Source organism: Capsicum annuum, chromosome 9 (genome assembly GCF_002878395.1).
Source record: "Capsicum annuum cultivar UCD-10X-F1 chromosome 9, UCD10Xv1.1, whole genome shotgun sequence".
NCBI classification, from domain to species: Eukaryota; Viridiplantae; Streptophyta; class Magnoliopsida; order Solanales; family Solanaceae; genus Capsicum; species Capsicum annuum.
The window spans coordinates 210,793,287-210,816,106 of NC_061119.1; the positions used below are offsets into that span (position 1 = coordinate 210,793,287).

Here is a 22,820-nt window from a genome sequence, read left to right on the forward strand (position 1 = left end):
TTATATTTCATTAAAACATAAGAAGGATTTGATGTTGCTATAAAATTGCAAACTTTTGGTATGCAACATATTTATATCACTTCTATGCTTAATCAGTTATTAATTATTGCCTACCCAAACTTGGTAAGATAAGCACATTAAGATATTTTTATATTTTAGGTCAAATATTAATTTATAATATTTTTCTATTTGAGGTTAAATTTCAGTGAGACTTGATTTTGCTTACAAAACATTTGAAAATATTTGGTATGTGGTTTTGGTGTTCCTTCAAATTATGGTCATATTAACTAGCAACTTGATAAATATCATGAGTATATATAGTAAAATATTTACTATTTTAACTTAACATTCCAAATTTTATTGATGTGGTTGACATGTAAAATACATTTTAAGCATAAACTTGATTGCATTCCCTATTTTTACTTTGACGGAAACTAATATTTGGAAAAAAATTTAATCTGATGAAATTTTGATGTATATAAATAGTTGTGATATCTCCCTTCTTGCAAGTATCATTTCTCATACAACATTTTATCAATAATTTTTTAATTATCTTTCTTATAAATTTAGCCATGGAGGATAAGAAAGGTAAAGGACGTCGAAAGATACCAATGAAAAAAATAGAAAACCAAGCTGACCTATATGCTAGCTTCTCCAAGCGTCGCTCAGGTTTATATAAAAAGGCTAGAGAACTTGTTAGAGAATGTGATGTTGATATCGGAACGATAATCCTTTCCCCTACTGGTAAGCCTCACTCGTTTTTTCACCCTACAGTTGATGCAATCATTTCTCGTTTTCAGAATCCTGATATACAATTAAGTATAAGTACTCAGCTTGTCGCGGCTCATGCTCGACATAGAGTGAATGAACTCAATAACAGGCTTGAAGAACTTGATACCATAAAAAATGCTTCAGTTTTTCAAAAAAATGTCTATGATGAAGTGATGGAAACTAGGCAGAAAAGTCGGTGGGAGTCTGTTGAGGAGCTTAGTGAAGAGGAATTGACCAAGTTTGAAGCTTGGTTAAACACTGTTGGTTCTGATTTGCAAAATCGTTTGAATCAATTGGAAAATGGAGCTTCATCCTCACAGGGATGAATCTTTTGGGATATGAAGTTCAAAACAATATCCAAAATTATAGATGAAGCATCTTAAGTTATTATTACTACTAGAAATATTGTTAAAAAATCCTAGAGAGTTCAAGTTTATATATTATTGAGATGTCGATTTTCATTTTTAGTTTATTTTATTTCAATGATGCTACATCCTTGTAATCTTTTCTATGATTACCATAATAATATTTGATACTATTGCTAGAATTATTATTTCATAGGTGTATAAGCTAGTAAGCATTATTATTTCGTAGGTCTATAAGCTAGTAAGCACCCTTATATACATGTCACTTTAAGATTTGGATTTTATGGATTTAAGTTTCATGAGATTGTATTGTGTGTCGTTTTCTTTGATGTGAAATATAGTGTGTATTACTTCTTATAAGTTTAGTGATTTTTAACATATACAAAATCTGAGCCAAAATTATCATATTCAAAATGTACTTCTATAACATATACTCTACCATCTGCCCAAATCTTTGATAATGCATCCAAGATATATATAGCTCTGAATCTTTATTATGTATTGCATTTGAAATTCAACCTAGTCTTTCGTATACATATACATATTTGTGGAATTATAGTATGCGTATAGCTTGATATTGATTAATAAATTATATTTTAATATATGAAAGCGTGTGTTGTAAAATAGTCCATATGAAGTATATAATACTCGTCTATGAAAACATGATCATATAATATCATTTTTCGTTCTATCCTCAATCAATTTGTCACTAAATAACAGGCCATTCAATCACTATTTGATTTTTGGTTGTTTGATCACACATGCACCTTTATATATGAACCACTTTTAATATTTATAGATCATAGTAGAAATCATGATATAAATTTAGGGAGATTTTTAGAACACTTACCCATGCTGAATTGGTGAAAACAGAATCTAAATCTCTAATTTCAAAGTTAAGTCTTTTATGGTAAAAGAATAAAAATTATTTTTTTTAAAAAAACGTGGTACTCCCTCCGTTTCGTTTTAGCTGACCCTCTTATTAAAAATATTTGTTTCAATTTAGTTATCTCTTTGATGAAATCAAGAGAATTTTACTATGTTATTTCAATACTATCCTTAACATTAAATGACTAATCAAAGTGTATTTACTCAAATTTATATTTTCATAGCATAATTAATAAGGCTAATTTGGTAAAATAAAACCCCTAATTAATTTTTTCTTAATAGGTGTGCTAAGTCCATGAGGGTCAACTAATATGAAACGGAGGGAGTAGTTATCTCTAGGTTTGTCTTAGGAATCACGAGGCGCGGACAACATAAAGCTGATGTGATCGCAATCACATAGCTCGCTCTCGTAAAACCACGATGATAGCAAACAGTGCAAGTACATCACGATTGTGGTAAGGTTAAATACTACTAAAGCAGGTATTTTCTTAAGAAGCAAACTGATCAATTTAATCGGTACGTAACATAATCGATGGAGATGCATAAAAAGCACAAATAACCTTTTTTAAAAATTTATTATGAAGGAACTAATATAATTTGTTGATTATTTTCGCACAAAAATGGGGCTGAATGAGTATAAATAAGAAATATGAAAGTCTTAGACCAACAAACCCCTATGGTAGAGTAGTACCATGCCACAATACATAGCTTGGTTCAATTCTTGGCTAGTGCATTTAATAATTCCGTAATTAAAGAAAATCAATTATAGTAGTTTCATCAAGAGATTTTATCAATTTGTAAACCAACATGCTTCTTTTCAAAATCCACATATTGGTTGATTTTTTATTTGAAAGTCCACTTTTAGACGTAGAAGTGTCGTTACTTTTGTAATATTTATTAAACACAAATTCCTATAATTAGAGGTGGAGTTAGGATTTCTGCCGAGGGACTTCAAAATCTGAAGAAAAACACTTCGAGGGGGTTCAATATCTATAATATATACATAGATAGATAGATAGACAAATTATTTTAACCATGTATTAATAGTATAATTTTTAATCAAAAAAATTAAAATAAACCCCGTATTACTAGGCTGAATCCGCATTTACCTTGCAATCACAGTCGGTCTTTGGATTGCAACTCAAGTCATCATAATAAGTCCTAAATGATAATATAAACTTGTATACGAATCATATAAAATATAAATACCCAAAAAGAAAGGTGAGTTGCCAAATTTTTGAATTGATCTAGTTGTTGAATAAAATACTACATTGTTCAAGCACTAACTAAAAAAACTATTTTGCTCAACTAGCAACAACCTTTTACCGTCAATGAATTTACATCCGAAAAGTTGTGTCTGATAAAACTAATAAATGCTGAGTACATTTATATACTTACCCATTCAAATTATATTTTTATGTTCTCAGTTTGTTTATGCATTTTTGAAAGTTTCTTCGAAAAATATTGTTTAGGCATAAATTAAGGTCGTACAATATTCCTAACATAAAGTTAAGTTTAAAACTTACTTTTCGATACAATTTTCATATGGGTTTCTATTATGACTTACTTAAAATGACCTTATCTCATAGAATATAAAGAGTTATGGTCCCAATACCTATCAAACTAAAGATGTCTGAGTCCTCTTTTCAATGCAGCAAACCGTTCCACAATCTGAATTCGGAGTAAAAAGTTATGACTGTTTTACTGAGCACTGTCTGGGCGGAAATGGGATTTCGTTGTAGCCAAAATTCTGATGATATTTAAATAGCTTTAGCCTTATTTTAGGTCTAAAAATCTCAAATTTCATTCTCCAACCCTAGAGAGGTGATTTTTCAAAGCTTAAGGTGAAATTCCTTCGTTGAGGTAAGTTTTTCCATTTTTTTATTCGTCTTTTAATTTTTTAACATCTTGAAATCCTTAAAAAGACCTTTAATGGTGGAATTCTTTTGGGGAATACTCATGGGTGTTTTAGTATGACTTGGAGCTGATTCTAATCTATAAATTAAAGATTCCTAGCATGAATTTCATAAACTAGAGTATGAATTTTAATTATTAAGAACCTTGAATTCCGTAAAGATGAGACCTTTAGCATAAAAACTCCATTAATGGAGATGGGTAAAGCTTGAAAGAGCTAATTAATGGCTAACTGACATTGGGGAATGATATAGACCTTGAATTAAGGATAGAACTAGTGAGTTTGAATTCCCAAGTTATTTGTTTGAAGAGTAATTGTTTAATTACTCTTATTATTGCTTGATTTTTAGATGGTTGATTATTGGAAGGCACGAAGGAAAAGAACTAGCATTCTTATTGCAGCTTGCTTCATTCAAAAGTTTGACGTTTAGGTAGGCTAGGTTTAATGAGTAGAAGATTGTGTTCTTTTATATTTTCATAATTTAGAATTGATGGGAGAAAGCATGTCTAGGCCTGCGGGCATGGAGTTGAGGTGGATAAAGACACAAGTACTTAACTTTAATCCCAAAAACTATATTATTGATTAATCATATGATATTTATGATATTATGTGCTATGTACCGCAATGAGATTGTTGTAAATGAAGGATATGGACATGATAGTTCTTAGTTGTTCAGGTGATGAACCTACTTGAGTTATAATGATATTAAGTTGTATGTGTTGAACAATAATATGGTGAGGAGAATCATGCTAGGATTAAGGATTGATGAGCATAGTAATATCTAAAGGATAGATGACTTGAATTATTGTGATGATTGTATTATATGGATAAAGATAGTGACATTTTAATAATTAATGAGTAAGTAATACTCCAATAATGACCAACATGGGTTGTGGTGCAGTGGATGGGGCTGTTCCACTTTTAACCAGAGGTCGGGGGTTCGACCGTGGGTATGGAGAAAACTCTGTTGGGAGTGCTGCCACCTTCATGGATCCTGCAACGCGCGATCCGAATTAGTCGAGACTCTAATGCGGGCACCGAATACTAGATGAGAAATCAAAAAAAAAAAAAACTCCAATAGTGACTTGCATACTTAAGTGTTAAATTGTGATTTATTTTATGATATTCTTGTTTGGTATTGATAAAAGTACTATATCTATTGGATGCCCATGAGAGGCTAAATTAGTAATAATGATGGTTTATTGAATTGTGCCTATGAGTGACTTATTTGACAATGATAACTCTTTAAAGTAACATTATGAATGATTTGTTGATTGGTATTCGGAGATGCTTCAAATTGTTGATGTTTGGATCTTGAAAATTTACTTGATGGAATTGTCTTATGACTTTAAGTGTACTTGTAAACTTGGTACATTGTGTTGTATGCTGTGAGGTTGTATAAACTTGATATTGATAATACTTGTTTATGGTGGATCGGGTACCAATCCGGTACGGATATGTATAAGTTGGATCGGGTACCACGCCCGTACGGATATGTATATATTGGATCAGGTACCATGACGGTACGGATATGTATAATTTGGATCGGGTACCATACGGGTACGGATATGTATATGTTGGATCGGGTACCACGCCGGTACGAATATGTATATGTTGGATCGGGTACCACGCCGGTACGGATATATATATGTTGGATCGGGTACCATGTCGGTACGGATATATATATGTTGGATCGGGTGCCACGCCGGTACAGATATGTATTTGTTGGATCGGGTGCCACACCGGTACGGATATGTATATGTTGGATCGGGTACCACGCCGGTACAGATATGTATATGTTGAATCGGGTACCACGCCGGTACGGTACATGAACATAGATTGTTCCCTGCAGATCATGACTATTTGGGCAAAAATAAGTCCCATAGCATGTGTGTACATATTTGTGTTGAGACTGTGGATGTTTACAATATGGTTGATACTCTTGATGGTTATGTAACTTGTTTGTGAACACTGTTTGATCTGTTATTGTTGTATTGTTGATTCATTGGGTAGTTGATTGTGTGATATGTATTTGAAAAAGTGAAACTTTGTACTTACTTATATGTTGGTTGACTTGCTTCATTTATACGTGTTTTAATCGTAGCTTACCACAATGGCTAGTTATCATTCTTTAATATTATAATAGAGAATTTGATTGTTAGCCCGAGAGTTTAGTGTGGGTTGTCTATGATTACGAGTTTGGTCCTGTGAATATGAGTAATGAAAAAAATAAGGTGAATAAAGAGGAATAGTGATGTATTAGCGTTGGATTGTGGTTGATTGTGTGAATTAATGGGCCGGGCTAGAGTATATTGGTACTAAATATAATATGGATAGAGTTGGAAGAGTAGTTGGATGATGTAAGTTATATAGCTAAAGTAATAATATTATTACAACCTTAGTTGAGTTGTATTCCATTTAAGATGTCATGATTTATTTTCGTTAATTCTATTTTATGATTATATAAACTAACGTGGTCGGTCGATGATGCCTACCAGTACATGTGGTTGTACTGACCCAACTCTTCTACATTCCTTCTTGGAGTGTAGAATGGATGCAAGTTAGTTTGCAGTTATTAGATGGATGAGGATATTTAACACTAACTTCTGCACTTTTTTCTTGGCAGATGTTAGAGTCTTTGTATTACTTATTTTATTGTCAGTCTATGTTGTAGTATATAACTATTGTACATGTCTGGCTTATTTATTAGTATTAAATTTATTTTATTATAGTTAATTCAGTATTTCCTTAAAACAGAAGTCTTCCACATATTTTTAGTTGAGTAATAAGGGTTCTCCTAACTAATTAGAATAGCGTAGGTGTCTGCACGGTCCGTTAGTTTGGATCGTGACATATTGAGGAGCTCAATACAGAGGAACTAACCAAGTTTGAAGCTTGGTCAAATATTGTTGGTTTTGATTTATAGAATCGTTTGAATCACTTGGAAAATGGAGCTTCATCCTCATGGGGACGAATCTTTTGGGATATGAAATTCAAAACAAAATTTAAAATCATAGTTGAAGCATCTTAAGTTATCACTAATAGTTATATCGTTAAAAACCTAGAAAGTTCAAATTTATATTATTGAGATTCCATTTTTATTTTAATTTATTTTATTTCAATGATGGGTACATCACTGTAATATACTTTATGGTCAGTTGGTCGCCGTAATAATATATTTGATACTGTTGCTAAAATTAATATCTCATACATATATTAGCCAGTAGGTATTATATACATGCAGATCTATAATTTGAACTTTAATTATGGGTTTAAGTTTTGAATTTTACTGCACTCTGTTAGCCTTTTTTGGGTGCAGAATATTATTACGCTTTTACCTGTTTAAAGAATTTTTATCATATATAAAGTCCGAGTCAAAATTATCAAATTTGAGCCATTGTTTGACCTAATTTTTTTTTTTTTGGTTTAAAAGATATGTATTATTATAAGCTAAGATAGAACATTTTGTCTAACATATACTCTGTAGAACACTTATCTTTAACCATATATTTAAGCAAAAAATCCGACCTTTCTATAAAGGCTTATATTGTAAATAGTTCATATGAGATATCGTTACTCATCCATAAAAACACTATCATAAATTACGTTTTCATTTCATCATCAATCAATCTATCATTGAATCATAAGTCGCTCTATCATTGTTTAATTTTTGGTTATTTGATCGCTTTGAAATTTGTATAAATGAACCTTCTTTTAATTTATTTTAATAATTCATAGCATAATATCATGATGTAAATTCAAGGAAATTATTTACAATTTACCGACCATAAAACAATATATAGAGACAGGGAGGCGGATTTCGGCTTTGTGGTTTCTCCATGTTAGATAAAAATAAAATAAAATAATAATCAAGGAGATATGATCCCACAACCGTGAGGTTAGTAAAACTTTTACAAGTTCCTCTACTCCACTAGATCAATAATACACTTTGATGCCATTTGGTGTGAGGGATAAAAGTAGATAATCTCGGGATAAAATTTTAATGCATTAGAATTGCTTGTTTAGTTGTACAACTTGGGATAACTTATCCCGAGATTATTAATTAGTACTGGTATAAGCTCTCACTCTTGGTGGTATAATAATACCTGGATAAGTTATCCTAGGTTAAAGTAATTAGAATGACAAAAATACCCCCAAAGGTCCTTTTTATAATCACTTTTCAAATCCATTCATATTCGCAATAATTTTTAATACCATTTATAATAGCATTCACAACCTCCACTACTCGTTATTTTATGATAATTCTTCATATATTTTATTTAAAAAATTACACTATACAAATATATTTTTTATTTATGAATATATTATACGTTAAATTTATTTGAATAATTATTATGGTTATTTATATATTTCGCTTTCTCTTAAGAATAATAAAAATGTTGACTCCATTGTTGAATTACATATTCTAAATTAATTAGTTTTTTAATTACTTAAAAATTGATATTGTATATATTAATTAACATGAATTTTAATATTCTATATTATATGAGTGATATGTGTTTAAATGAAGTAACACAAATAATAAATCCTCTTTTACTTTAATAAAATTACGTTGGAAGTTTTATTTCAAACTAAATAAGATGTAGTAAGATTTTTTTTAAAACACGCATGACATAATCATGAGAAGACACACGCAAAAAAATTTAAGTTAAATAAGATGAAAATTTTATTTTTAAGAATGAATATTTAAAGTTTGAAAAGAAATTATATAAAAAAGCTAAATAAGATGAAGGGTATTTTTGTAAACAATTAACTTATTCTTAGAAATTATACCATGCACATTACTTTGAATACAACAAACCAAATACTTAATAAAAAATAATCTCAGCATAATTAATTTCAGTATAACTTATCTCAGCATAACTTATCCCATCATAATTAATCTCAGCATAACTTGTATCCAAACCAAGCGATCCCTTTGTTTATAGGTTTCCTACTTATAATTTTTATATATTTACTAAAATTTTCTATATAAATACTAGATTCGCAGGAAAGTTATTTTTTTAAAAAAAAATTATTAAAACTTTACCTATTCAAGTGAATGCTCAGACCCTATCAAATTATTGCTTGTTTGATGTTAATGCATATGAATTGTTTGATTTTACTATAAAATTCCCCTTTTTTTTTTGAACGAAATTCGTATCAATTTTAAGTTTAATAAGTTGTTATTATATATTATTATACGTATTCAATATAAATATAATATATAATAAGTAATTCAAATCGCCAAATGTATTATGAGTTACGAGTTATATCCCTAACCCTAAGTATTCAATTCAACTCTGATTGTTGATTTGTTTCAGGCTTTTAGCGGCGCCTTAAGGAGACGAGACAACGAGTCTCGAGTTTTCAGCTACAGTTACATATTATGTTAAACTTATGGTTATTTCATTTTATTTCATGCGTGTTGAGTTAATTATATTTAGGAATGAAAAATAGATTAAAAAAATATTTTTCTAAAAAAATTATCAATTTTAAAAGTCCAGTCATGGCAAAGAAAGGCTCACTAATTTGATCTTCAAAATCAAAATAAAAATCTGAAATAACTAAACCGAATTTGTAGAAATTGAATCAAACCAGATTTATTTTGATTTAGTTAAGCTTGTCATTTTTGTCAATTCAAAAATCAAAAACTCAAACCGATATTAAACAATCAAACCAGACAAACCGAATGCCTACTCTAGATATGAGTGACATGTAAAACGTAATTTAAGCATAAATTGATTGCATTTCTATTTTCACTATAACGAAAAGATTACTTTCCATAATAATATTTGGAAAGAAATTTCATAGTTTAATATTAAAAACTTATCTCGTGTTGACCATTACTTTTAATGAGGGGTGACTCAAGAATAAGGCTAGTAAAATATTTGCTTTAGGCTCCTAAATTTTGAGGTCTCAAAAATTTTAATAGTGTTATGAAACATAAAGCAAAGAAGAAGAAGAATGGAGAGAGAAGAGAGGAGACTTATTTATATCGCATGAGGAATTCTTGAGGAGTGAATTACAATGAAGAAAAACTCCTTTATTTATAGGGGAAAACTAACCTTGGAGTTTCTAATTTTTTCATAAATAGACATTTACTATATATGGTAAAGTAGACATTCACGTAATATATTTATAATACACCCCCTTGAATGTCTAATTCTTAGATAGTGCGCCTCATTAAAGCTTACTAGAAAAAATCAAGTGGAAGAAAAAATATAGTGAAGGAAAAAAAGTACACATCTCTAACAATACGCATATAGGTTGCCTCATTAAAAACCTTATAAGGAAAACTCAGTGCAACAAAACCTCATAAGGGAAAAAGTGTACAATGCATATTAACTCCCTCTAATGAGAACATCTTTGAACCTTTGCATCCTAATCTTGTGCACCATCTTCTTGAAAGTTGCAGTTGGAGGAGATTTGGTAAATAAATCGGCCACATTGTTACTTGAATGAATCTGTTGCATGTTAATATCATTATTCTTTTGTAGCTCATGTATGTAGAAAAGCTTTGATGAAGTGTGCTTTGTTCTATCTCCTTTTATGAATACTACATTAAGATATGCTATGCATGCTGCATTATCTCTGAATAAAATTGTGGGTATGTAGTCACATTTCAAATCACATTTTTCTTGAATGAGATGTATCATAGACCTCAGTCATACACATTCTCAGCTCGCATCATGAATAGCTATTATCTCAGCAGAATTCGATGAAGTGGCTACGATAGACTGCTTTGTATATCTCCAAGATATAGCAGTACTACACATCTGAACACATAGCCTATTTGAGACCGAGCTTTATGCGGGTCAAATAAGTACCCAGCATCAGTATAACCAATAAAATTGGGACTGCAAGCTTTAAAATAAAATATACTCATGTCTTTTATCCCATTTTGATGTCTCCTAGTAGGAGCATAAATATACATTACTAACAGATTGATTGAAAAGGCTATATTAGTCCTTGTAGCATTTACAAGATACATTAGTGTTGTGCATCAATGAGACTAAGATATGGTACTTCATACGTCTCATTTCAGCAAATGATCTATTGCTTTTGAAAACTCCCCAAGAGTTTCAACAATATTCAGACCATCAATTTATCCCTTATAAGGATAATAAACAAGTTTCCCAGAAACTTTATATGCTTCAGGCATTTTGAAACCTTTAGCGATTTTCGTATGGATTATTGTCATGTGACAATGTCCAACATGTCAAATGTGACATCTTCAAGTGTCTTGATTGCAAATCAAATAAGTTTTACACTTACCAAAATTCATCCTTTCAGGTCACTTGATAAAATTTTCTACATCAGCATGTTTAAATAAACGTAGAATTTAGATCTTCGTAATATTTCACAATATTGCGCCAATATTGTATCAAATATATTGATGGCATATCATTTTGTATCGGTTCACAATGCGACATAACATTTTGAGATCTCATCACTTCATTATTTTCAGGTACCTGAACCTCTCATAAGGTTTCATGATGTGTTATGTCATAGGTTTTTTAAGAGCACATTTCCTTCGTATTATGATTATTTGCTCCTTATCCTTTTCAAGGATTATTTCATTTAGAACCGATTAGGCTACCATGCTTCACACATGTATAGGCCTTGTCCTTTAGGGACACAAATTAGGAGCACTTGCAGCTTAATATGAGATATTTTCGGCATTTGACTTGAATTGTCTTTTGAATGGGGATCTAATGATAATTCCTCACATATTTCACAGCTGTTTATAACCCCCCTTATGTTAAGAAAACTAACATACATCCTCCATCTTCTTTGAGGAATTCATCTTTATGCATTATGGTATATTCACTAATCGTATACCTAAGATCAAAACTATTAGATGGAATAGTTGGTTCCTGGCCTTGAACCAATTGAGAGGGAAAAAATAATCATAATTTATTGGTCTAATGCATACAAGTTGTTAGGATACTGAAGTTCTGATGATTGACATTTGAATGAAACATATTGTGCAAGCTGGTCCACACAAGTGTAGAAAAAATAGTCACAGGCATGGCTACTGATAAGATTACATTGCTTAAAAACAGGAATAGATAAGCAAGAACATTCAGACATGCTGGAAAAACTTATCACATCAGCAAAAGTGGATGAAAAGGAGAAGATAAATGCAACATATAAAAGTTGAGTTGATCAAGGAGTTCTGCATAACTAGGAGATAAAGCAGGAGTCCTATTTAGTCAAGAAGAGTGAGATGGCAGAAACAAAAGAGAAACTACCTGGGAGTCTTATTGAAGATAGAAGAATACATCAACTAAAGGACTCAATCAGGAGTTGGCTTAAATACAACAAACAACATTCAAGTGTTTTACTCATGCACTGAAAAGATAGTCAACAATCAGCAAAACAGTTCACTTACTTGAAGAAGAACCTGGTCCCTTACTTAGTAAGTCATAGACTTTGTAATAGTAGGTTCTTTGAGTTAAAATGAGTTTTATTCTAGTGTCAATGAAGTATAAACTGAGGTAGGATTTATGTCTTCAAGTTAGGGAACTCGAAGACTTGGGAACACTTATCTTGGAAAGATTTGTGTTTTTGTAGAAATAGGTTAGAAGTTTTAATTACTAGTTTACAAGAAATCTTGTAATTCATTGTTTATTGAGGCTCAAGTGAAATAGTGAAATTGTGGTTAAATTCTGTAGAAGTACAGGTCATGTTTTTTTACACCTTTCTTATGCCGGGTATTTTCCACGTAAAGATATTGTGTTCAACTTTTACTTCTGTGAACCACGTTAGCTTACTTGTTCCACAGATAGGCAACCAGTAGAGTATAATATTAAAATAGTAGGGGTACGCACTCTAATAAGTGGTATCAGAGAGAGGTTGTCTTAAATAAGGCTAACACCTAAGAAAAGATCACAATAATGAATTCTGTACCTCCTACTGGCACAGTGAAGGTCAGTCAACTACTAGACCTCCATTCTTTGATGGTTCTCACTTTATCAGGTGGAAGGCCAGGATGGAGATGTTCACCTAAGGTGAAGACTATGAATTATGGGATAGGATTACTGATGGTCCTACTACCTCAATGAAGTTGGTCGATGGTGAACCAGTCAAGAAAGTAAGGAGTGAATTTACTCTTGATGATTTAGTGACATTAAATAAAAATACAAAAGCGAAGAACACCCTAGTCTGTGGATTAGGACCTGTTGAATACAACAGGGTGTCAACCTGCACCACTGATAAGAAAATTTGGTATACACTGGTAAATACAGATAAAGGTACCTGTCAGGTAAGAAAATTCAGGATTTCTCTTCTTTTCACTGAGTATGAGGCATTTAAGATGAAGAAAAATAAATCCTTGCATGAGATGATAACAAGACTTACAGCATTAACAAATGAGCTAACTTCCTTGGAAAACGTCATCACTGAGAAGGAACAAGTTGAAAAGGTATTGAGGGTACTCCCAAAATCAAAGTTGTAATACCCCCAACTTTCATTCAGTCAAATCTAGTCTCCAAAAGAGTTAGTGATGACTTCCTAAATGATTAATATTTAAATCATATAGAATTTTTCCAATTTCAACTTTTTATCACATGAAAAATTGAATTAGCTTTCCAATGATACCAATTTCGTCCAAATCCGTTATCAGAGTAAAAAGTTATGGACGTTTTACATAGAATTGTCGGAACTGCCCAGAAGAGACGGTCAATCCAATGACCGTTGATCTAGCGATGGACCGTCGCCCAAAGCCATCGTGACTAAGGCAGTGAACCTGACTTCTGGTCAAGTATGATGGCCAGGACCGACGGACCGTCGATCTAGCGACGGAGTGTCACCCAAACCGTCAAAGACGAGATAAAAAGTTCAGGTTTTGCCAAGTACGATGGTCAGGACTGACGGACCGTCGAGCCAGCGATGGACCGTCAACCAAACCATCGCCATTTTCGATCAGCAATTTTAAGTCATTTTTAAAAGGGTATTTGGTTCTTTTCCACTCGTTTTAACCCCTAGTTATACCAGACCACAGCTCATAACTTTATTATTCATTCATAAAACCAAATTAGGGTTTCTCTCAAAGATCAATCCCCCAAGAACAAAAAACCCTAGGTGGTTAATTCTAAGTCAAGAATTCAATCTTTCCTTTACAAATATTTAAGAAATCATCCACCCATATATGTCAAGTGTTGATTCATGGGTTTCTTTCACCCATGAAGCTCAAGAAACCTATTTGAACTATAAACTTTGGATTTTATGGTATGAATTGAATTATATCCATGTTTATGTTGTTTGATTTTGAAGTTGAAGTCTTTAATGACTATCATGAAAATATGTTAGTATGTGGTTGAAATTCTTGCATTGAAAGTGTAAAATATTGTCATGATGTATTATTTCAATATTCATGCCTAAGACTAAAGATATGCATTCAAGGTGTTTGATAAAATGCCTAAGAAAATAGGAATTATGCCTTATGACTCATTTGTGACCAAAATTGATGAATCCATATTTCTCCTTTATGTTTGATATGACTCCCATGTTATTGTTATGCCTTGTAATGGATTGATATAATGCTCATGAGATTAGGCTTAGGAAATTATGATATATTTACATGCATTCCTATTCATGTGTAAGCTTATAGCATGTTAATGCTTCATGAAAATCCCCAATGATTGTACTATGAATTGGTGACTATGGTCATGTGTCAAGAAGTGTCATGTCCTATCAGTTTCATGCTATCGAGTTCTAGGGGTACTTGTACCCGATAATTTAGCTGTATGCCTAGAGCCAGTGTCATATTTTCCAGATACACTTAGTTAAGCCATGATTCATAGAACTCAATCAGTCATGTGACTGGAAAACTCAGTAAACTCAGTAATCTCAGAAATTCAGTAATCTCAGTAGTGTTTCATCAGTCAACGAAACTCAGTGAACTCAGTCCATTCAGTTCAGTATAATTAATTTAGTGTCTAATTAGATGGGAGTAGGATTCAACACCGAGTAAGCCCAAGGATGGGAACTTACCTGTTATTAGAGGGTGTGATTCTTAGAAACAATCCTTGCGCTCCAGAACTACGTAGCCAGCATAGGTTGAGATATCAAACTTGCTAGTTGAGGTTAGATGAGGTGGCTTAACCTGTTATATGAGGGTCCCACCGTTCTCCTAAAAGTACCTATTAGATAAGAGATTACTCACAGCTTGTCCTTACCAGTGGTGCGGTATTGACACTCTTCTAATTGAGGTTACAGATTGGACCCCAACGCAATTATGTTATCTTACTTGGGGCATATCGGTTAGCTGGCTACTTCCCACAGTTAAGTCTCAGTCTCAGTAATAGAACTCAGATAGTTCTACAAAATTCTGGACTATCAGATACAGAGTCACCCAGCTCAGTACGAAACCCAGCTAGTTTCATAAAAAATAGGACTGTCAGACACAATCATTCAGACAATAGTATATCAGTTATATGAAAATTTATGTTATTAGTATTCAGATTCAGTGATGTCATGATCTCAGTTACAGTTCACGTATTCATGCATGTGTTCTCACGTTTATGTTATTCAGTCAGTTAGTATTGTTCGTGCATATAGACCCCTTGCATTTAGCCTACCTCACTTGCATACCAGTATATTCAATCATACTAGCGCATTTGTGCTATGGTGTCTTATACCATAGGTTCAGAAGCACGAGCTCCAGAGCATCCTTAGTAGATTAGACGTTCAACAACCAGACTAGTAGTGAGTCCTCATCATTCGAGGATAGCATAATTATTTTATTACTTTATTACTTCAGTAGTCTGGAGTCAGTTGGGGATATTTCCCATCGACTCCACAATTTTTAGATAGTTTAAAGGCTTTCAGACTAGCATGTTCAGACAGTTATTTTAGTTTTGATATGGTGATACCGTATCATTCAGATGTTATGTGTTATGAAATATTTGAACCTTATGGCCTTTCAGTTTTTTATTCCGCATTTATATAGTATGTTATGCAGTGCTCACTACAGATATTAGTCATGGGTTAGCTTGTGGTCCTTCCGGGTCATGACCACCATGTAGAATTTCGAGTACCAGATTCGGGGTATTACAAAAGTGGAATGTTAAGGTAACTGCAATTAGGGTGGCAAATAAGGATCTCACAGGTATGAACCTGGATGAACTGGTAGGGAACTTGAGGAATTATGAAATGGAAGTTGACGGAACCAAAGAAGAAGCAGTTCTTGAAAAAATCTTAGCATTGAAGGCTTTTGATAGTGATGAAGAATTTGAACTTGATAAGGAACAAGTTGCCTTTATAACTAAGAACTTCAGCAAATTCTTTAAAAGGAAGAAGGGAATAGGTAGCAAAAAACATTCAAATGACAATCCAAATAGATGCTACAAGTTTGGTAAGACTGATCATCTGATCAGAGATTATCCAGTCTGGGAAATAGAATGGAAAAAGGAAAGGGCTAAAAAGGAACTAAAAAAAAAGGCCAAAATGAAGGAGGAACATGCAATGATAGCAGCATGGGGATCTGACTCAGATGATGATGAAGCTAATGAAACAACTTTCATGGAACTTGGAGATTAGACTTAGAGGAAGAAGATGATTCTTCTGAGGTAAGCATACTTGAACTTAAAGAAAAACTCCATTTATTTTCTAAATCAAAACTTATTTCTTTGATGAGTGCACTAATTGATGATTTATAAGAATTAACTTCTTATAGGGATGAGTCGTTCAACAGTCTTACAAGCCTTAAATTTGATCTCATTGATTTAAAAGCTTGTAAAGATACAATTGACAAGGAAAACTGCACTCTCAAGAAACAGGTTGCAGAACTTGATTCTTCAAATTATGATCTTAAGTCTGAAATCCTAAAATTGACTCTTACTAAAAATGGGAAAAGGCCATGAGTAAATAACAAGAAAGTGTTGCACTTGAATTAGAGAAGTACAAACAAGAGTGTAGTAATGCAGCAGACATGATAAACAAACAGAGTCAAGAAGTCTCTAAAATGAAACTTGATCTTGAAAAGGCTAATAGGTGGACAAATTCCTCAAGAATTGTTCACAAATTGAGTGAAAGAAATCACAATGAAAAGGCAGGTTTGGGATTCCACAAAGGTGTTGATGACCCTAAAGATTTATGTTATATCTGTGGCAACCTTAGACATCCAACCACTGAATGTCCAATAGATGCTAAAAGCAGAGCAAACAGTCAAAACCTGGCAAATAGATTTTCTCAAACCAAAAAGAAAAGAACTAGTTCAGGTCAGAGAAATAGGTTTCACTACATATTTCCTTCATGGACTAGAAGAAATTTAATTCATCCATTTACTCATAAAACAAGACCCAAGCTTTTCTGGGTTCCTACGTCTAACCATTGATTTTTTGCAGAAGAAGGTGAGAAGAAGCAAAAGGCGTTGGTACTTGGATAGTGGTTTCTCAAGACACATGACTGGTGATAAGAAAAAGTTCCTTTCACTTTCTAAAATAAATAGATAAGGAGTTTATTTTGGTGATAGAAAAAAGGGAATCATTACTAGAGTTGAAAAAATTGGCCCATCTGAGTCAAGAGTATTAGAAGATGTCTATCTTGTAGAAGGATTGAAGCACAACCTGCTGAGCATTTCACAACTGTATGATAAAGGTAATAAAGTTAATTTTTCTGCAGGAGTCAAAGTCAAGAGGATGAACACCAAAGAGATTGTGCTCCCTGCAATAAGATACAGACATGTACACAAAGCTGACATAATGACAATACCAGGACCAGATTTGACTTTTCTAAGTACAATAGAAAATGATCCCCTCCTTGGGCATAGGAGACTTGTACATGCAAGTTTGAAATAACTAAACATACTGTCTTCCAAAGATATGGTATTGGGATTGCCCAAAACCAAGTTTAAGGAAGAAAAGTTATGCAGTGCCTGTGTAAAGGGGGACCAGGTAAGATCTTCTTTTAAGTCAAAGAACTATGTTATCACTACCAAGTGTCTTGAACTGGTTCCTATGGACTTGTGTGGACCAATGAGGCTTCAAAGCAGAGGTGGAAAAAGGTATGTTTTTGTAATTTTTGATGATTATTCCAGGTTCACCTGGACATTATTTCTAGCCTCTAAAAAAGATGCCTTTGATGTCTTTAAAATTTTCATCAAGAAAAGTAAAAAGAAACTTGGCACTTCATTAGTTTCCATAAGATCTGACCATGGTACAGAATTTAGGAATGTCAAGTTCTTAGAATTTTGTTCAGCAAATAGTATAGATCATAACTTCTCTGCTCCTAGAAGACCACAAAAAAATAGAGTGGTGGAAAAGAAGAATAGAACCTTGGAAGATATGGCTAGAACAATAATGCTTGTAACAAATATTGCTAAAAACCTTTGGGTTGAGGCAATATGTACTGCAACATATATCATAAATAGATGCATGATCAGACCTATGTTAGAGAAGACTCCCTATGAATTACTAAAAGGAAGAAAGCCAAACATTTCTCATTTTAGAACCTTTGGTTATAAATGTTTCATACATAATAATGGAAAGGATAATCTGGGAAAATTTGATACTAAAAGTGATAAGGGAATCTTCTTAGGTTATTCACTTCATAGTAAGTATTATAGGGTTCTAAACAATAGAACTAACTGTGTTGAAGAAAGCATGAATATAGTTTTTTATGAATCATGTGTTAAGACTAACTTGCAGGAAGAAAATAACTCTGAGGAATAGGTTACACAACCTGGTTCATCAATTGGAGCTACCAAACATAGAGGTACCTCAAAAGGGGGAACTGAATCTAGAGGCATAGTGCTAGGGGGAACTGAGCCCTCAACTACCCCAGCTCAGAATATCAGCACTGATCCTAGTAGCTCATTGGGCTTGGTCCCAAAAGGTTACAAGCATAAGGATCACATCCTATTGAGAATGTTCTCACTGATCTCACCTATGGGATCACTACAAGATCTAGATTAAGAAGTATGTGTGCTTTCAAGGCATTCCTGTTAGAAATTGAGCCAAAGAAGGTAAGTGAAGAACTAGTTGATGCTGATTGGATCATAGCCATGCAGGAAGAGTTAAATAAGTTTGAGAGAAGCAAAGTATGATACTTAGTTCCTCTTCCAAAAGATAGAATAGTAATTGGGACTAAGTGAGTGTATAAAAATAAAGTTGATAAGCATGGAACAGTTATAAGGAACAAGGCAAAATTAGTGGTCCAAGGAGATAATCAAGAAGAAGGCATAGATTTTGATGAGACTTTTTCTCCTGTATCCATAATTGAAGCTATTAGATTACTTGTTTCTTTTGCTGCCTATATGGAGTTCACTCTTTTTCAAATTGATATTAAGAGTGAATTTTTAAATGAGATTCTCAAAGAGGAAATATATGTTAAACAACCCCCAGGGTTTGAAAGCAAGAATTTTTCTTATATGTGTATAGACTGGATAAGGCCTTGTATGGGTTGAAACAAGCTCTAAGAGCTTGGTATGAGAGATTGTCAAAGTTTTTACTTGAGCATAGCCATACTAGAGGTAAAATTGACAACATTCTCTTCTTGAAAACTGATGGAAAAGATCTGTTGGTTGTGCAGGTATATGTAGATGTCATTATTTTTGGCTCCACAAATATGAACATGACTCATGATTTTGCCAAACTTATGATTTGTGAATTTGAGATGAGTATGATGGGGGAGCTAAATTACTTCTTGGGATTGCAAATCAAACAAACAACATCTAGAACAATGATCCATCAACAGAAGTATGTAAACAAACTCCTCAAAAGGTTCTCCATGGAAGAGGCAAAAGAGATCAGCACTCTAATAGCCACTGCTACAAAGCTTGATTTGGATGAAATAGGTCCTGATGTGGAGCAAAAGATGTACAAAGGGATGATAGGCTCATTGCTATATCTTATACCAAGAAGGCCTAATATTGTGTTCAACGTAGGATTATTTGCTAGATTTCAAGCAAATCCTAAAGAGTCTCATCTAAAATCTATAAAAAAGATCTTTAGATATCTTAAGGGAACCAGTGATCTTGGGCTATGGTATCCAAAAGGTAGTAACTTTAACTTGGTAGGATACTCTGATGCTGATTATGCAGGATATATGGTAGACAAAAAAAGCATCACAAGTATGGCACACTTCCTTTGATCATGTTTGATTACCTGGTCCACAAAGAAGCAAAACTCAATAGCTCTATCTACTGCTGAAGTTGAATATGTTGCTGCTGGGTCATGCTGTGCTTAGTTGTTGTGGATTCAAAAAAAAAACTCCTGGATTTTAGGGTAGATGTTGGTTGTGTTCCCATTTTTTGTGATAACGCAAGTGCAACAAATTTTGTCAAAAATCCTGTTCAATATAAGAGAACTAAGCATATTGATATTCGACATCACTTCCTTAGAGATAATGTTAAAAAAGGGCTGATATCAATCATGTTTTATTTCCACTGAAGAACAAATTGCTGACATTTTTACTAAGGCTTTAAGTAGAGAACAATTTAAAAAAAATAGGTTATCCTTGGGGATAATTAAAATTGCATAAGTCTTCCCCAATGCTTGATTAGAATAAGTTGCTCTTAAGTGATTATTGAATAATTCAGTCTAACACATTTAGTTGTGTATCCTAATTCCAAGATTATAGAGTAAATTGACTCATTCATGTGTTGATTGTGTAGAGATATTGGAACACTCAGGCAACTATTTCCATCTTGTTCTAAACATTTAAGGTATGATTATATTTTGCCAAATAATTGCATAAGAGAAACAGTTATGTCACATGATTCTTTGTTACTCCCACAACTGCTAAAAAACTTAAGTCTTTCTTAATTTAAAAAGCTACTCTTTAATTTTCCATCAACACTGAACCACTAATCATTACATTTCCTGCCAGATACAGTCCATCATCCGCTCTATCTTCTCTTCTTTCCTCCTTAAATACATTTCTCTTCTTTTTTTACTATTTATTCCTTCTTTAACCTCTTCACAACCATGAAAAACTTTCTATTTCTTCTTCATAAGTAGCGTCTTACTCATCCTCTTCTTCCTCAAAATCTGCTACCAGTCCTTCCTCTACCATTATTATTTATCCAAATATCACCTTACCACCTATATATACTCCTCCAATCTCCATAAAATTATCAGACTTTACAGCCTATAGAAACTTTCCAAACCCTTTTGCCCAATTTTCTTCAACTCTTTCATTCTCCTCAAAACCCTCACTTTCACCTCTAAAACCACTCTAAATTATCAATCCCGATGATGAAACCATTGCCAATTAGATTCCAAGAAATTCAAGATCCAAAAGAAAGTCCTCTGTAACCCCGATCATTATTGACGACCAAGATTTGGGTGAATCTACTCCTATTCGACCCACTCCTCAAACTCCTCATACTCGACAAAAGAAAAAATAGGAAAAGGCTTTCCTTGTAAAAGCTCTTCAAGCAAGCAAGAGGAAACGAGTTGATAAATCTGCTCCTTCTCCTCCTCCTACTTTCTCTACTCCTGATATCCTTCTTCGTTCTTTACAAAAAGGAAAAACGACCAAAGCTAAGGTCCCAAAACCCTGTTTCTCATCAAAACTCTTTTCCAAGTCTAAAACTGCAACTACTTCCAAGTCTTTGTCTTTTTCTAAGTCCACTGGTAAGAGGCCTGCTTACAGGTCAAAGAAATAGGTTGAGGAACCTGTTCTTTCCACTTTCTCTGACTCTAAGTCTCTCTTAGATGCACCCCATGCACCCTCTACTAAGGATGAAAATGCTTGCTGACAAAGCCTCTCAGTCAGCTCATAATCTTTACTTTCAAAAATAAAAGATGGCTAGAGGACGTGTTGTCATTGGTTTTGGGGCCCATGAAATAGATATCTTGGTTTCAAAATTAAGAGCTCAGGGGTGGTCATACTTTTTTCTTCAAGATGACCATTAATGTAGGTTTGGAAAGGATGAAATCTATGAGTTTTATACTAATGGGGTTGCTATTAGGGAGATGTTTTCGACCACTGTTCATGGGATTACCATGAATCTTTATGCTGCTAATCTTGCTCCAATCTTGAGCATTTCTACTGGGGGCTGCTGTCATTATGTCAAGGTAACCTGGCCTCCTCTTGATAATCTTCCCTCTGCTCTTGATATATCCAGAAAGTTCTCTGGAAATCCTCATCTTTTCACTCACCGTAGGGTCTTAAAGCATGATATGTCCCCACTTTATCAGTTTTATTTTAATGTGGTTCACAAAATGTTCTTTCTAGACAAGAAAGCAGAATAGTTGCCAATTTCCTTGATTTTAATTTGATGGAGTTGGTAGATACTGAAATATAGATAGACCTTCCTCGACTAATGGTTAAGCACATGCAGAGGGTCTTACTTCAAGATGCTAATGGTCATGCTTTGCCATATAAATTTTGGATTGCATCTTTTTTTGAGGTATTCAATGTACTAGTCAAAGTGTGGTCTCTGTAGACCACAAAGGATGTGATAGGTTCATTTAACCATACAATGTTACCTTCTTCCATGAGAAATATTGATAACCCAATACAAAGGTTAAGGAATGCACTTGCTGTGAAGAATGTTGAATTGTAGGTTACTCAGGCTGCACTAGAAGCTGCTCATATTGTCCATGATGATGAGAAAAGGGCTCTTCAGGCTCAGATTTCCACCCTCACTGCTTCTTTAGACCGTGAAAGATCAAAAAATACTGATATTGTTAGGAAATTAACCTCACTTATCCCTTCCTTCTCCTTTACTTAGCCCCCTTCTTAGTGCCCTAGGACTGTCTCTTTTTGTTCCATTTGATGGTTCCTTCTTATCTCTTATGATGCATTTGGTAATTTTAGTTGTATCTTGATAATGAATGAAATGGACTTATTTTCTTCAAAGTGTTCTACTCCTGTTTTATCATAATGCATTAATGTTCTTTTACTCTAAATTTTGATTATCT

General features: G+C 33.2%; 2 protein-coding genes across 2 annotated transcripts; both read left to right on the forward strand.

Moving 5' to 3' along the window:
• The first annotated feature begins 572 nt into the window (after positions 1 to 572).
• Positions 573 to 1,097, forward strand: LOC124887192 (agamous-like MADS-box protein AGL62). The gene has a single exon (XM_047396383.1). The coding sequence runs from the start codon at positions 573 to 575 to the stop codon at positions 1,095 to 1,097; it is 525 nt and encodes a 174-aa protein (XP_047252339.1).
• Positions 1,098 to 19,572: 18,475 nt separating this feature from the next.
• On the forward strand, positions 19,573 to 20,040 carry LOC124887193 (uncharacterized mitochondrial protein AtMg00810-like). Its single transcript, XM_047396384.1, has one exon. The coding sequence runs from the start codon at positions 19,573 to 19,575 to the stop codon at positions 20,038 to 20,040; it is 468 nt and encodes a 155-aa protein (XP_047252340.1).
• Positions 20,041 to 22,820: the final 2,780 nt, after the last annotated feature.

Excerpts from the sequence above, each read along its gene's own strand:
- LOC124887193 (XM_047396384.1), top strand. The coding sequence starts at position 19,573 with ATGGGGGAGCTAAATTACTTCTTGGGATTGCAAATCAAACAAACAACA.
- LOC124887192 (XM_047396383.1), top strand. The coding sequence starts at position 573 with ATGGAGGATAAGAAAGGTAAAGGACGTCGAAAGATACCAATGAAAAAA.